The sequence below is a fragment of the Drosophila montana genome, unplaced genomic scaffold (genome assembly GCF_035044405.1).
Source record: "Drosophila montana isolate Dmon_TW-CO22-7 unplaced genomic scaffold, ASM3504440v1 contig_2264_1, whole genome shotgun sequence".
Lineage (NCBI taxonomy): Eukaryota > Metazoa > Arthropoda > Insecta > Diptera > Drosophilidae > Drosophila > Drosophila montana.
The window spans coordinates 1626-18405 of NW_026997151.1; the positions used below are offsets into that span (position 1 = coordinate 1626).

General features: G+C 40.1%; 1 protein-coding gene across 1 annotated transcript; it reads left to right on the forward strand.

The window, feature by feature from the left end:
* Nucleotides 1–809: 809 nt before the first annotated feature.
* Nucleotides 810–1207, forward strand: LOC135427754 (uncharacterized; the record flags this gene model as incomplete). The annotated part of the gene is made up of 1 exon (XM_064681354.1): nucleotides 810–1207. A coding segment is annotated over one exon (398 nt), but the record flags the coding sequence as incomplete, so codon positions are not given.
* Between the last annotated feature and the right edge of the window lie 15573 nt (nucleotides 1208–16780).

Consider the following 16780-nt stretch of genomic DNA (forward strand, 5'->3'; position numbering starts at 1 on the left):
CCCGACTTCAGCTGTGCGCGGCTCACCTTCTCGCAGATCTTTGTCATCGAGACAGAAATCTCATAAGATTACCGATTGAACGGACGGTTCTTTGGTCTGATTCTGAAGTCACGCTTCATTGGATTCGGTCACATCCTTCGTCTTTGGCAACATTTGTGTCAAATCGAGTGTCTAAAGTCCAAGAATGGACAGAGAAAGCTGAATGGACCATTTACATATAAAGCAAAACCCAGCAGATATTGTTTCAAGAGGCTGCGATGTCGATGAATTACTTGCGTCGATGTTGTTCGATGGCCCTTCATTTTTGAAGGAACCAAGAGAATCCTGGCCGGCTAACTAGCATCTGATGACATATGAGATGCGAACTCTAGAAGTCCGCAAAACAGCTGTTGGACTAGCAGCTATGGTAGACCGACCAGAAATCTTGGCAACTATCGATAGCTTTTTCATCACATGCCAGGCTGCTGAGAGTGTTTTCTTATGTGTTCCGCTTTATTCAAAAATGTAAAAATCGAGAAGTACAATTTGAGAGTATCCGTACGGCGCTCGAAAGCAAAGAAGCTTTCGAGAAAATGGTTGAAGTTATCCAACGAGTTGATTTTAAAGATAACATAGATAGAGTTCGAAAGGGCACACGCGTGGGTCATAGCCTACAGCGTCGTAATCTATTTATACATCTATTTATATTGATCCTTTTCGTTGTTGCGAGTAGGGGGACGACTTGAAAATGCTCCCATATTATATGATGCCAAGTTTCAGCTTCTTTTAAAATAAGCTTGCAATTCGCTAGAAGCTTTAATTTTTAATAGCTTTTCAATGGTTCGTCGGCCGTCGAGGAGTCCCACAGACCGTCCACTGCGACAACTCGACGAACTTCGTAGGAGCAAGTCGCCAGTTCCTGGAGTTGCGAGCTCGAATCGAGGAAGAGGCGGATGCAATTCGCGACTTCGCATCAAAAAGCGGATGCGAATTTGCGTTCATACCGCCAACAGCTCCGCACTTCGGGGGTCTGTGGGAGGCAGGTGTGAAGTCTGCAAAGCACCTACTCCTTCGGACGGTAGGCATCCCGCTGCTAACGGCCGAGGAGCTGCAGACGACTCTTGTCGCAGTGGAAGCCGACCTCAATTCCAGGCCCCTGGGAGCAATAAGCGAGGACCCAACCGATGGCGAGTCTCTAACGCCAGGCCGCTGGTGGGAGGCTTATTGAGGGCTCTGCCAGCAGAGGGGACCCCGGACATGCAGGGTCTCACCAGCTTGAATCGATGGCGAGCTGTCTTTTTTTTTTTGGTTAATATTATAATATATAATGAATATAAAATATGAAAAATGAATATTAAAAGATAAATAGATTTTTTTTGTTTGTTTTTAATATGGTGGCCAACCATTTTTTTTTTTTTTTTTTTTTAAACAATTTTTACCTTACCTTATGTATGTTTGTTTTTTGTTCTTATAATTCTTTATAACTATGTTATCGTTAGGTTCTATTTCTATGACCTTGAATGGTCCTATATATACTGGATCTAACTTATGCCCTGTTTCATTTCTTAACAGTACGTTATCTCCTATGTTTAATTCTATATTCTTTACTTAAGTATCGTATAAGTTTATTCTTTTGCTTGTGTTGCTCAAGCATTATTCTAGCTCCTTTATATGTTGTATGCAACGGTTCAATGTGTTCATTTACACTGTGCGTTGTGGAAGGTGTTGTATGGAAACAAAATATTGTAGCCAAGTATCCAATCAGTTTTATCAACCGATATGTAGGATCGAATGAATTCGTTGAATGTTCTATGGCTTCGCTCTACTGCTCCCAAAGTCTTGTGGTGGTGTGCTGTTGAAGTTATATTTTTGATACCAAGTTATTTACATAAATCTTCTATAACTGAGTTCTTGTATTCTCTCCCATGTCCGTAATGAACGTCTTCATTGGACCATATTTCAGAATAAAGTCTTCGAAAATAGCTTCTGCTACAGTTTTTCCACTTTGGTTTGGTATTGGTATATATATGGCAACAAGGTATTTTGTTAAATCGCATATCAGTGTGACTGCGTATTCATTACCTTGCTCCATTTTGAGTTTTTTGATACTATATATACCGGCTTCTTTTTCAAGCCTTTGGAAAAATTGATCTAAGTCAAAGGCTCCATTGGTATAGAGATCAACAACATCAATTTATGCAATAATCTTTTTCCTATGTTTTAAGAAATATTTGGCCAAATTTAAATGCAAGGTCACTACTTTCTTAACATCATCATTTCGAATGACGTTATATTGTAAAGAAGCTACTGGCCGGGGTACGACTCCCAGACTTACCAGGTCCAGCGAGTTACAAGACATAAATAAGTTCGCGGGGAAAGATGGTTTAAGGGGGAGGGGAAGTGGGTTTTTTGACCAAACCATAGCTCTACGGCTACACGCATACACTATCAGGCCGCGACCTCGCACCACCTACACTAGCGGGCCGTGGCCTCGCACCAACTGCAGTATCGAGCCGTGGCCTCGTACCAACTACACTATCGGGCCGTGGCCTCGCACCAACTGCAGTATCGGGCCGTGGCCTGGTACCAACTCCACTAACCAAACGCTAATACCCACTCGTGGGCTACATTCCCGTACCACATGCTCCCACTCTAGGTTAGGTTGAACATCGGCTAATTCCGATGTTAGAATAAACAGGGTTACCGGAGAATAAAGAACTAGCAAGTTTCCTTCGATAATCACGTCATCGAATTGAAGTTGCGCTCTCGAAGACGGTGTTGAGCAACCGTTCGACAACGCACGGTTGCTGCGACGGCCGGCTGTTAAATTCAAACTTAAGCTAGACCCTTGCTGGCTAAGTGGCTTCTTGCCCTTAATTTACCTATTCTAATAATACCCACGATATAAACTTAACGGCTCCTTGCCTCTTTAATTAATTATAATATTGGCGGCTCCTTGCCTTTTAATTTAATAATCTCATTAATTAGTAATGTCAACTTAATCAACTACAACAATGACGGCTCCTGGCCTCTTTCTAAACAACGATCTTAACCTAATACTATTAATACTTATAAACTAAGAAAACTGATTGGTCGCCCCGCCAACGGCTCCTTGCCGTGATTTTGGCCATAAAGACGACGGCTCCTTGCCACCTCACACCCCCCTTACTTCGGGATGGTGACCGTGACGTCACCTTTTGCGTTCAAAGTAACGCTCTACTCTCGTTTCCCATCTGTTACGTGGAAACGAGTATGTCGGCATCGGAATCGACGGACCCGCGCATCTCTCGCGATGAGCTCTACCACGCCCGTAGCCAGAGGCGTTCCATGGGGGAATACTTTCCAACCCCAGGGGGTTGAATAGGACACGTCGTTCCTGGCGGGACTTCCGACGGTCTCTGTTGGCGTGGAGCTCCTCGACGCGGCTTCTGGGCCGACCTCGCGGCCGACTGCCGCCGTAGGCGTTGGACTCCTCGATGCGGCTTCTGGGCCGACCTCGTGGGCGACTGCCGCCGTAGGCGTGGAAGTCCTCGGTACAATTTCAGGGCCGACATTGCGGGCGACTGCCTCGTCTTCGAGATCAGGCTCCTCATCGAGCACCGACTATAGACTCGTGTCCCATCCGTCGATACCGTCGAAGAGGTCGTCAATGTCCCCCCACAACTCGCTCTTGGTGGGGGGCTTGGTAGCACCTGGTGACGGGACCTCGATCGCACCATTTGACTCCCGTGACTGCGGCGTTGCCATCGTGTCCTCGTCCTCGGAACACACTTCACCTACACTCCTTTGGCGGGTGACGAATGGTGCTTCCGCGTGTGTAGGATCTAGTGGCCCAGGCATTCTCCAGTTCTTTTCGAGAGGTGGTGCCAGACGTTTACGAGTGGGTCGCCTGCACGAGTTGGGGCATCACGTCCTGTTCCTCGAATCGATACTCTTCCCCGACCATCTGGCAGACGGTAACCTCGCTATCCATGGGCCAAGACATTCTCCTCGAAGAGTGTTCCCGGGCTGGGAAGGACCCTCCTGGCGCTCGCGGGGCGAACGCGGCACTTGCAGTTGCGGGCTTCCGGACGTTTCGGTCTCCGTACGAATCTTCTTCGGAACCGATGTCGGTGTTCCCTCGGGACTGGGTTGACGTTGGCCCCTGATTCGACGACGTTTGCTCTGGGTGGCCGGCTGTCGGTGTTGACGGTTGCGTCGACGTTTTCCGCCCTGGCCTTCCCCTGAGCTCACCCTTCCCTTCGCTTCGAGCGATAACAAGGGGGTCCGCTAGCCTTCTTGGGAAATTTCGGTAAATAGCGCAATGTTATCCAGGGATATTCGCTCACTTGATCTACCTCCAGGCGATGGGTGGCGAATCGGCGGAATACCGGTTCGTCCTCTTCACCCTCTGTCAATGGCTAATAAGCCGCCGTGGGTTTCGGTGCCGCCAGGTCCTCTTCTGGTACGGGATCCGGGCTGCGACCGGACTGCTCTGCTTCCGTGGCCATTGGGACGTCACTCGCTGCTTCCGCCGGGGACGATCTACCGCTACGGATTCCTGCGCTGACGGCCCGTGCCTGCCCGTCTCGATCGATGGGAGCTCCCCTTCGGCTTCGGGATCGTCCACTTCGCCGTTTACTGTCGGCGTTGTCGTTTCATACGAACTTGGCGAGTGGGATGCAAGCGGGGGAGACGGGGGCTCTTCTGCATAGGGTGGCCAATTTCTCGCCAACGGCGCTTCCACGATTATGGTCGTCACGTCGACGGCCATCAACATGACCATCCCGTCCAACCTCTCCATTAAGTTGGTTCGCCGAGAATTTAAGGTGTGGCGGAACTGGCGAGGCGTCTCCTTCTGCCGCCCCCTTCTATAATAGTCCCGCCCCTGACGGGACCCGGCCCGGGGAAAGGCTCGGTGTCTGCGCTGCTGACGTCCTCGTCCGACGAGATTGCAATAACTTCAGGTTCCATCTGCAAATTCGACTTATTTGTTAACTTATTCCTTACTTATTTGTTAAAGTCCTATCCTCACAGTGCGGCTCACATTTCGTAAAACCTATTCTGACTATGCTACTAGTGTTAGTCTAATTTAAATTTAGTACAGGTATTGCATTAGCGTCGGATGTCGCTCTCACCCCTCGCCTACTCGTGGGCATCCATAGGTCCTGTGCTTTCCCCTTCCTCATCAGGTGTCTCCTTATGGAATGGCTTCAGCTGAGAAACGTTGACCACCATTTTCTTCCCTTTGCCTGGCTTTACCAGGCGCACGATGTTGGGAAACATGAACTTGACGACCCGATAGGGGTCGTTTCGCGGCGTAGCTGGTGTTGTCTTACTAGAACCATCGAGGCCAACGAAGGCCGCCATACTCGTCTTCGCAGGTTGTAGTGCCTGCCCTGATCCTTTGATGCGCGTTGCAGATTGCTGTGGACGTTATCAAAATTTATTTTAGTCTATCCGCCTTTTTCCTAGTGTCGAGCGCACTAGTTGCGGACCCCGGGTTGCGGACCTGCGGGTAACCGAGGTTCCCTACCCTGCATCAGAAAAGCGGGACTAAATCCTGTTGATTCCGCCACGCTTGTGTTGACCGCTAGCGATATCTCGGGCAAAAGCTCGTACCATGAACTCTGATGGCCCTCGATAAACTGCGCTATCATGGTCTTTACGGTCCGGTTGGTCCTCTCAGTGGGATTCTCTTGTGGACAGTACGGGGCGGTATACTGGACCACTAAACCCAGGGACCCCAAAAACGACTTGAAACTCCGGCTCGTAAACTGTACCCCGTTGTCGCACACAAACTTCCTAGGTACCCCGAACCTACTTAGAATGCTCTCTCGGAATGCGGTCTGCAGGTGTGCCGCTGTGGCCCTCCTGAGAGGCACCAATTCCACCCACTTCGAGAATGCGTCATGGAACACTAGTAGCATCGTGTTGCCATGTCTCGACCGGGGAAGGGGCCCGACGAAATCCGCGCAGAGTACCGCTATCGGCTCTGCCACCTGTCTCGACAGCATGCGACGAACCGGTTTGAGTTGCTCGCTCTTGAACTTCTGGCAGACTTCGCAGCATCTCACGTACTTGGCGGCGTCGCAAACCACCCCGGCCAGAAATATCTCTGAGCCAATCTCGACACGGTTTTTCTAACGCGTGGGAGCATCATGACATTCTTGCAGTACCCTCTGTCGCTCACCACTAGCCACACATAGCTTGCAGGGAATGTAGTCCTCGTCGTCCGTCCGGTGGCCCAGATGCCTATATAGCTGCCCATTTTCTTCTACGTAGTCCGGGAACTTGGCGCATGCGTATATATACGCAGCAATACTACAGAAGGTTTGTATTTCGTTGTTGACATCCAAATCTTAAGTAGCCCCCCTCAGGACGTGGACTCCTCCACGACTTGAGCTAGGCGTGGCTCACCTTTTCGCACATCTCTGTAATCGAGTCAGAAATCTCATAAGATTACCGATTGAACAGACGGTTCTTTGGTCTGATTCTGAAGTCACGCATCATTGGATTCGGTCACATCCTTCGTCTTTGGCAACATTTGTGTCAAATCGAGTGGCTGAAGTCCAAGAATGGACAGAGAAAGCTGAATGGTCCATATCTATATATAAAACTGTTTGTCCTGACTGACTGACTGACTGGTGATCAACGCACAGCCCAAACCGTAAGAGCTAGGAAGCTGAAATTTTCACTGTAGTTACCTTATGTGATGTAGGTGCACGTTAAGACGGGGTTTCGGGAAATTCCACCCGCAAGTGTGGAAAAATCGCGAAAAACGTTTGTATATAACTTTTTTATTTACCATCCGATTGGTCTCAAATTTATTTTCGAAGGTCTTTGTTCAAATTCATTTGAGGGGTGTTTCGCACTTTTTGGAAAATGCATCCCTCCTTGGTGGAAATGGAGGTCAAAGATTTGGTGGGTGACGTTTCGCCCTCAAAATTATGTTCAAGTATCTATATGAAAAATCATTTGAGACGTGTTTCACACTTTTCGCAGAATCTAAACTTCATCGGGGGGAATGCGATTCAAAGATTTTTTGGGCGAAGTTTTAAGTTGTGTCCGATTTGCTTCAAACTTATTTTCAAAGCTCTACATAAGAACTTAATAAATACGTATATCAGCGAATTGGGAAATTCCACCCGCAACAGTGGTAAATTGGCGGAAAACGTTTGTATGAAAGTTATTTGTTTACCGTCCGATCAGTTTCAAAATCATTTCAAATTTGTTTGAGAACATTGATTTTATAACATATGTGCCACGGGCAAGGCAGGGTTATACCCGCTAGTTTACATATAAAGCAAAACCCAGCAGATATTGTTTTAAGAGGCTGCGATGTCGATGAATTACTTGCGTCGATGAGGTTCGATGGGCCATCATTTTTGAAGGAACCAAGAGAATCCTGGCCGGTTAACTAATATGGTGGCCAACCATTCTATTTTTTTTTTTTTTTTTTTTAAACAATTTTTACCTAACCTTATGTACTGTTTGTTTTTTGTTCTTATTATTCTTTATAACTATGTTATCGTTAGGTTCTATTTCTATGACCTTGAATGGTCCTATATATACTGGATCTAACTTATGCCCTGTTTCGTTTCTTAACAGTACGTTATCTCCTATGTTTAATTCTATATTCTTTACTTTACTATCGTATAAAAGTTTATTCTTTTGCTTGTTTTGTTCAAGCATTATTCTAGCTCTTTTATATGCTATTTCCAATCTATATTTTGATTCTTTAGCATAATCCTCATCGTTATATAAAGGTTCAATGTGTTCATTAACACTATTAAATGCCTTGTTAATGTTTGGGTTTTTGCTTGTGCGTTGTGGAAGGTGTTGTATTGAAACAATAAACAAAGTATTGTAGCCAAGTATCCCAATCAGTTTTATCAACGTTTTATCAGTTTTATGTAGGAACCAATAAATTCGTTTAATGTTCTATGGTTTCGCTCTACTGTTCCCAAAGTCTGGTGGTGGTGATCTGTATTTCAGAATAAAATCTTCGAAAATAGCTTTTGCTACAGTTTTTCCACTTTTATTTGGTATTGATATGGCAACAAGGTATTTTGTTAAATCGCATATCAGTGTGACTGCGTATTCATTACCTTGCTCTGATGTTGGTAGTGGACCGATCGTGTGCATTACTACTCTATCATAGGCCATAATTGGTGTCTCTGTTAGTGTTAAAGGAGTGCGAGTGTGCGTTGACGCTTTTGATTTTTGGCATTTTGGGAACTTTTTCACATAACTCGTGATATCACGCGCCATATTTTTCCAACAGTAATGGCGTTTAATTTTTGCAATAGTTTTTGTTGTTCCCGTATGCCCTCCTTGAATTGGATTATCATGGAATGTAGTCAGTATTTCTTCAATTTCTTCATTACTTTTTATTGTGGTCAACGCCTGGAGTAGCGCTGCTCTTAGCTTTTTCAATTTCTTATTGCCCATTTCTTTAAAGAAATCTATTGAAATGTATTCAAAGATTTCTTCGGACGGTGTCATTTTGAGTTGTTTGATACTATATATACCGGCTTCTTTTTCAAGCCTTTGGAAAAATTGATCTAAATCAAAGGCTCCATTGGTATAGAGATCGACAACATCAATTCTTGCAATAATCTTTTTCCCATGTTTTAAGAAACATTTGGCCAAATTTAAATGCATGGTCACTACTTTCTTAACATCATCATTTCGAATGACGTGAAATATATTGGGCATCGAAATGTCCGGTTGCTTTTGCAATTCGGATTTTGGTCCTGCGCAGGATTTATTCTGCCTACTTGAACTTCTTGTAGTGACTTTCATTACGTTAGCTGATATATTTTTTAATTCTTTTATTATTATGCGTGATAATGCATCAGCAACGAAATTGTCTTTGCCCTTGAGATATTCTACAGTAAAGTCATACTCTTCTAAGTCTAATCTCATTCTTGATATTTTTGAACTTGGATTTACCATTGAAAACAAATATGTCAATGGTCTATGATCTGTTTTGATTTTGAAATGTTGACCAAAATGACGAAAATGTGTTATTGCCCAGTGTATTGCTGCCAACTTTTGTTCGGTTGTATTTTTATTGCTTTCGCCTTTTGTAAATGAACGAGAAGCATATGCTACGGGCAATTGTTTATCCCAATATGTTTGAGTTAAAAATGGCTCCGCAGGCTAATTTACTAAAATCTGGGTATTTTAGTGAACTAGGTTTCATTAGAGGTTGTTTTAAGTAATCAAATGCATTTTGGCATTCAATTGTCCATTCGAAAGGAACATTAATTTTACATAATCTGGTTATGTGCCGTGAATAGTCGGCGAAGTTCTTAATGAATCGTCTGTAGTAGTTGCAGAATGCAACGAATCTTCTAGCGCTATAAGCGTCCGTAGGGACTGGGTATTTCTCAATGACATCGTATTTTTTGTCATCTGGCAAAATACCTTGATCAGTACATTTGTCACCTAAAAAAGTCACTGCATTCATGAAGATTTTTTTAAAATTCGGACAAATGTTTGTTGATTATTGGAAATAGTATTTCCAAATCCTTTATCAATTTCTTGACTCGGAATGAAAATATTGTTTTCTGGCGAAATAATATTGATTTGACGGACTTCTTCAGAACGAGCTGGAAGAATTGTGGCATTATTATCACAAGTGTGAATTATTGGTAGTTTTATTGGATAATTTAAATTATTTGGCTGAAGTATTAGAAAATCACATGTTTGTGTGAAATCTAAATGGAAATTATATTTTTTTTAAAAATCTATACCAATAATGCCATCGTTAGGTATTGGAAAATGTTGTCCGACTATATTAAATTCGTGTGGAATGACATATTTTCCTGTAATAATTCGAATACTAAACCTTTAGAAACTACTGAACCTTCACCAATTCCAGATATTTGGGTTGATATGTTTGAATTTATATTTTCAAATATATCAACATTTTCTTTTAATAGAAATATGTCTGCTCCAGTATCTAGCAATAGCGTAAATGCTTTGCCAGTTTTTTAACTATTTATTTTAATAAAAATACTGAGGCTTAGATTTACTGTGTGTACTTTTGTATTTCTTTGTGAATATCTTAAGGGGCTTGCTGGTTTTCCGAGTTAGCCTGAGTAACTCGAGCATTGTTATTACCTTGATTATTGCCATTATTGTGGTTGTTGCCTCGGTTGGAATTATTCCTTCCTCGGTTATGACCACGGGCATTACCTCTATAAGGTCCTCTGTTGTTGGTGTTATAATTTTGGTAATTTGGGTTATAATTACCACGACCATTTGGTCTACCTCTTTGAGTGTAATGGTGATTATTACCTCTACCTCTGCCTCTGTGATACAACACAGTACTGGACATTTCCGGCCATTTCAGTGCTGCAATGGATATATTTACCCATGATGTCGTTAAAAGTAACGTATCTTCCTGCTTCCAAGATAATACGTAGTTTATCATGCTCGCAGTTTTTAATCATAGCAAAAATTGATTCTTTTGTAAAGAATTTTTCTGAATTGTCAGGGTCTAAGCCATCATCATATATATGCTGCTTCGAGTTGCTTTCGCAAGTTGTCGATTTCAACGGTATATTGTGATGCTGTTTTACCAGTTTGTTAAATGTTAAACAGTTTTGCTTTTAATACGTCAGGTGATTCACCTTTGACGTTACCCATTAGTTTAGTTATTATGGCAGAGATTGTAGTTTCATCTTGTACCTTGTCAAGATTGGGCCGTTATCTTTGATTTGATATTAACGCAAATGTTCTTGGTTGCCTTTTGTTCTCTCAACTATGCGTAGAGCTGTTAGGAACCGATTGAGTGACAGGTTTTTACCGTCAAATTCAGGAATAGATGATGAAACTTGTCTCACATATTCCCTATCCAAGGCTACTTGTTGTGCCGTTTTGTCGGTTTCCTCGATCGATTCTGTTGATTTACTGTGTCTATTAGTGGTTTAGACTCATCTAAGTCGTTAAGCTGGGTTTCATTAAAATCAGCCAATAGAGTTAGATCTTCTGGAACATTTATTTGAATGTTCTGTCTAATACCGATAGCTTTCCATCTTGTATTTAAGGATTGTATAAATTTGAGACACTGTTTGGAATGCTCTTGTGTGAGCTTATCTTGAAGTTCATTTACTGCCTGCCATTTAGTGTTTCGACTTTAATCGGTGTATCTTTATTAACTTATAAAATTGATCTTTGAAGTCATTAATGCTTTTCGCTAATGTATTCCATTCCATTATAATGTACTAAGTACTTTTCCCTTTTTGATTTGTGAGCATTGAATTAATAGGCTAGTGTTATGGCCGAATGTGCTCATGTTTTCCTTGTCGAATTGGTAAATGCCAATGAATTCGCGATGTTGTTGTAAAATACTTAACGCGTTTATTCGAAAATTCGGGTCTTTTATATATATATCTTCAATGATCTTTATCATTTTTGGTGTTTTCAACTCTATTAATATAAAGAGCTATGAGTTTTTATATTCCGTTTAGGTTGATGGCTCTGCCCGTATAACGTTTTTTAATTATTTTATTGTGTCGGTTTCCTCGATCGATTCTGTTGATTTACGTGTCTATTAGTGGTTTAGACTCATCTAAGTCGTTAAGCTGGGTTTAGCTGATATATTTTTTAATTCTTTTATTATTATGCGTGATAATGCATCAGCAACGAAATTGTCTTTGCCCTTGAGATATTCTACAGTAAAGTCATACTCTTCTAAGTCTAATCTCATTCTTGATATTTTTGAACTTGGATTTACCATTGAAAACAAATATGTCAATGGTCTATGATCTGTTTTGATTTTGAAATGTTGACCAAAATGACGAAAATGTGTTATTGCCCAGTGTATTGCTGCCAACTTTTGTTCGGTTGTATTTTTATTGCTTTCGCCTTTTGTAAATGAACGAGAAGCATATGCTACGGGCAATTGTTTATCCCAATATGTTTGAGTTAAAAATGGCTCCGCAGGCTAATTTACTAAAATCTGGGTATTTTAGTGAACTAGGTTTCATTAGAGGTTGTTTTAAGTAATCAAATGCATTTTGGCATTCAATTGTCCATTCGAAAGGAACATTAATTTTACATAATCTGGTTATGTGCCGTGAATAGTCGGCGAAGTTCTTAATGAATCGTCTGTAGTAGTTGCAGAATGCAACGAATCTTCTAGCGCTATAAGCGTCCGTAGGGACTGGGTATTTCTCAATGACATCGTATTTTTTGTCATCTGGCAAAATACCTTGATCAGTACATTTGTCACCTAAAAAAGTCACTGCATTCATGAAGATTTTTTTAAAATTCGGACAAATGTTTGTTGATTATTGGAAATAGTATTTCCAAATCCTTTATCAATTTCTTGACTCGGAATGAAAATATTGTTTTCTGGCGAAATAATATTGATTTGACGGACTTCTTCAGAACGAGCTGGAAGAATTGTGGCATTATTATCACAAGTGTGAATTATTGGTAGTTTTATTGGATAATTTAAATTATTTGGCTGAAGTATTAGAAAATCACATGTTTGTGTGAAATCTAAATGGAAATTATATTTTTTTTAAAAATCTATACCAATAATGCCATCGTTAGGTATTGGAAAATGTTGTCCGACTATATTAAATTCGTGTGGAATGACATATTTTCCTGTAGTTAACTACTGAACCTTCATCAATTCCAGATATTTGTGTTGATATGTTTGAATTTATATTCTCAAATATATCAACATTTTCTTTTAATAGAAATATGTCTGCTCCAGTATCTAGCAATAGCGTAAATGCTTTGCCAGTTTTTTAACTATTTATTTTAATAAAAATACTGAGGCTTAGATTTACTGTGTGTACTTTTGTATTTCTTTGTGAATATCTTAAGGGGCTTGCTGGTTTTCCTTGATTATTGCCATTATTGTGGTTGTTGCCTCGGTTTGAATTATTCCTTCCTCGGTTATGACCACGGGCATTACCTCTATAAGGTCCTCTATTGTTGGTGTTATAATTTTGGTAATTTGGGTTATAATTACCAAGACCATTTGGTCTACCTCTTTGAGTGTAATGGTGATTATTACCTCTACCTCTGCCTCTGTGATACAACACAGTACTGGAAATTTCCGGCCATTTCAGTGCTGCAATGGATATATTTACCCATGATGTCGTTAAAAGTAACGTATCTTCCTGCTTCCAAGATAATACGTAGTTTATCATGCTCGCAGTTTTTAATCATAGCAAAAATTGATTCTTTTGTAAAGAATTTTTCTGAATTGTCAGGGTCTAAGCCATCATATATATATGCTGCTTCGAGTTGCTTTCGCAAGTTGTCGATTTCAACGGTATATTGTGATGCTGTTTTACCAGTTTGTTAAATGTTAAACAGTTTTGCTTTTAATACGTCAGTGATTCACCTTTGACGTTACCCATTAGTTTAGTTATTATGGCAGAGATTGTAGTTTCATCTTAGCCTTTTAGCCAAATGTTCTTGGTTGCCTTTTGTTCTCTCAACTATGCGTAGAGCTGTTAGGAACCGATTGAGTGACAGGTTTTTACCGTCAAATTCAGGAATAGATGATGAAACTTGTCTCACATATTCCCTATCCAAGGCTACTTGTTGTGCCGTTTTGTCGGTTTCCTCGATCGATTCTGTTGATTTACGTGTCTATTAGTGGTTTAGACTCATCTAAGTCGTTAAGCTGGGTTTCATTAAAATCAGCCAATAGAGTTAGATCTTCTGGAACATTTATTTGAATGTTCTGTCTAATACCGATAGCTTTCCATCTTGTATTTAAGGATTGTATAAATTTGAGACACTGTTTGGAATGCTCTTGTGTGAGCTTATCTTGAAGTTCATTTACTGCCTGCCATTTAGTGTTTCGACTTTAATCGGTGTATCTTTATTAACTTATAAAATTGATCTTTGAAGTCATTAATGCTTTTCGCTAATGTATTCCATTCCATTATAATGTACTAAGTACTTTTCCCTTTTTGATTTGTGAGCATTGAATTAATAGGCTAGTGTTATGGCCGAATGTGCTCATGTTTTCCTTGTCGAATTGGTAAATGCCAATGAATTCGCGATGTTGTTGTAAAATACTTAACGCGTTTATTCGAAAATTCGGGTCTTTTATATATATATCTTCAATGATCTTTATCATTTTTGGTGTTTTCAACTCTATTAATATAAAGAGCTATGAGTTTTTATATTCCGTTTAGGTTGATGGCTCTGCCCGTATAACGTTTTTTAATTATTTTATTGTGTCGGTTTCCTCGATCGATTCTGTTGATTTACGTGTCTATTAGTGGTTTAGACTCATCTAAGTCGTTAAGCTGGGTTTCATTTAAATCAGCCAATAGAGTTAGATCTTCTGGAACATTTATTTGAATGTTCTGTCTAATACCGATAGCTTTCCATCTTGTATTTAAGAATTGTATAAATTTGAGACACTGTTTGGAATGCTCTTGTGTGAGCTTATCTTGAAGTTCATTTACTGCCTGTACTATGTTATTATATTGTTTTACCAGTATCTGAACATGGTACATTAGTGTTTCGACTTTAATCGGTGTATCTTTATTTGTATGACTTATAAAATTGATCTTTGAGAGTCATTAATGGTTTTCGCTAATGTATTCCATTCCATAATATTTTAGGAGTGGTCGAGTGGTCTTGATTTATAATTTTGTACTTGTACATATGGCGATGTTCTAGTACTTTTCCCTTTTTGATTTGTGAGCATTGAATTAATAGGCTAGTGTTATGGCCGAATGTGCTCATGTTTTCCTTGTCGAATTGGTAAATGCCAATGAATTCGCGATGTTTTGTGTAAAATACTTAACGCGTTTATTCGAAAATTCGGGTCTTTTATATATATATCTTCAATGATCTTTATCATTTTTGGTGTTTTCAACTCTATTAATATAAAGAGTTATGAGTTTTTATATTCCGTTTAGGTTGATGGCTCTGCCCGTATAACGTTTTTTAATTATTTTATTGTGTTTTATGTAAATGGTCAACAAAAATTGACAAACTGATACGATTGTTAAAATGAGCAGTAAGATCCACAAAGATTGTATATCTTCAGTGTGATCTACGATTTTGACATTAATGACCACGTTGGCCGTATTGTCTTTTGTTTGAACTGTCGTCACTGGCTAACCAACCCATATTGATGGCTCTGCCCGTATAACGTTTTTTAATTATTTTATTGTTTTTTATGTAAGTGGTTAGCAAAAATTGACAAACTGAAACTATTGTTAAAATAAGCAGTAAGATCCACAAAGATTCTATATCTTCAGTGTAATCGTCGATTTTGACATTATTGACTACCGTATTGTCTTTTCTTTGACTGTCGTCACTTCCAAACCAACCCATATTGGAAAAGTTGATAATTATTCAACAAAATTTATATTTTCTAACTCTGAGAGCAAGTGGAAATAAACTAAAGAAAATCTATCAATGGCCTTCTTTTTTTTGATTAGCAACTTATTTTTTTTTCAAAAAAAAATCTATTTTAATTTTTTAATTTTCTGTTATTTTTAATAATTTGTCTTTGAAAACTGTTCAATATTTGTAAATTTCAATTTTAATCTGATTTGTTGAAAGTTGAGTTAGTTAGGGCATACGGTTGGCTGACAATTTTTATTTATACAATTAATAGTCCAACCGTATGTGTTAGTAAAAAGCCTAACAGATCTTAGTATTTTTCAAGTAGCGCTTTCGCGCATCGGCTTGAATTAGAGTTTAAATTTAAGAACAATTTAGGCATTGGCACCAGTACGAAGCTGTTTTTCGATGACTTCGAGATTCTTTATTTGTTCATTTCTCTCCTTGGGCGTTGTCGCAGTCTTGATAAGATCCTGTAGGAGTCTTCTTTGATGAAGCAGTTTAATCCTTCGTCCGCTTCTTTTGGTTTTCTTCTTTTTCTTCTTCTGTTGTCGTGCCCGGTACTCAGCTATTGTGAGTGGACGTGGTACATCGTTGTGGTACACCTCTAAAGCATCTTGCAGGTTGGGTGCATCGCTTTGCTCAACAGGAGCAGCCTCTTCCAGTCGAACGTTGCTCATTTACTTCCCGCGTTGGGGCAAGGGGCGGACTGCCTCTCACACTTTTGGTATCTGCTTTGGTTTACTCGTTCATGTCATCTGTTAAATTCTGTTTGCAATTGTTTTCACAGTTGTTGTCGTTGATTCAGATTTTGTTAGTTGTTGATGATGTTGTTGCTTGTCACTTTCGACTTTTAAAACATGTTTCACAATGTATATTGCAATTTTCGTTCATATCATTAATCAACCATTGTTTTGACGCAATCTCATTATTATCTCATATTTATTTTTATTTTTTTTTTCACAACAATTTCAACATTTTAATTTTTGTTCCACTGTCACGGTCTTTTAATTGATAGTTTATTAGCAACCGTCCTAAGACGTTGATGATATCTTTTCGACTGATGGGTCGTTCAATTATATGTTTGTTCTTAAGTCTAACATTATAGTTTTTGTATACACCTATCCCTCGATTTACCCGGTAGATTGGTTCTTGGAAAATCCGAGCAAAACAAAACGGTGTTAAACGAGACACACAGTTCATACAAAGTTAACGGATATGTTCAATGAACCTGAAAACCGTGTAAATCGATCTTAAGAAGACAAAGAAAATTCAAAATGACGAAAATGTGTTATTGCCCAGTGTATTGCTGCCAACTCTTGTTCGGTTGTATTTTTATTGCTTTCTCCTTTTGTAAATGAACGAGAAGCATATGCTACGGGCATTTGTTTATCCCCCTATGTTTGAGTTAAAAATGGCTCCGCAGGCTAATTTACTAGCAGCGGTTATGATGCAAAAAACTTTGCTA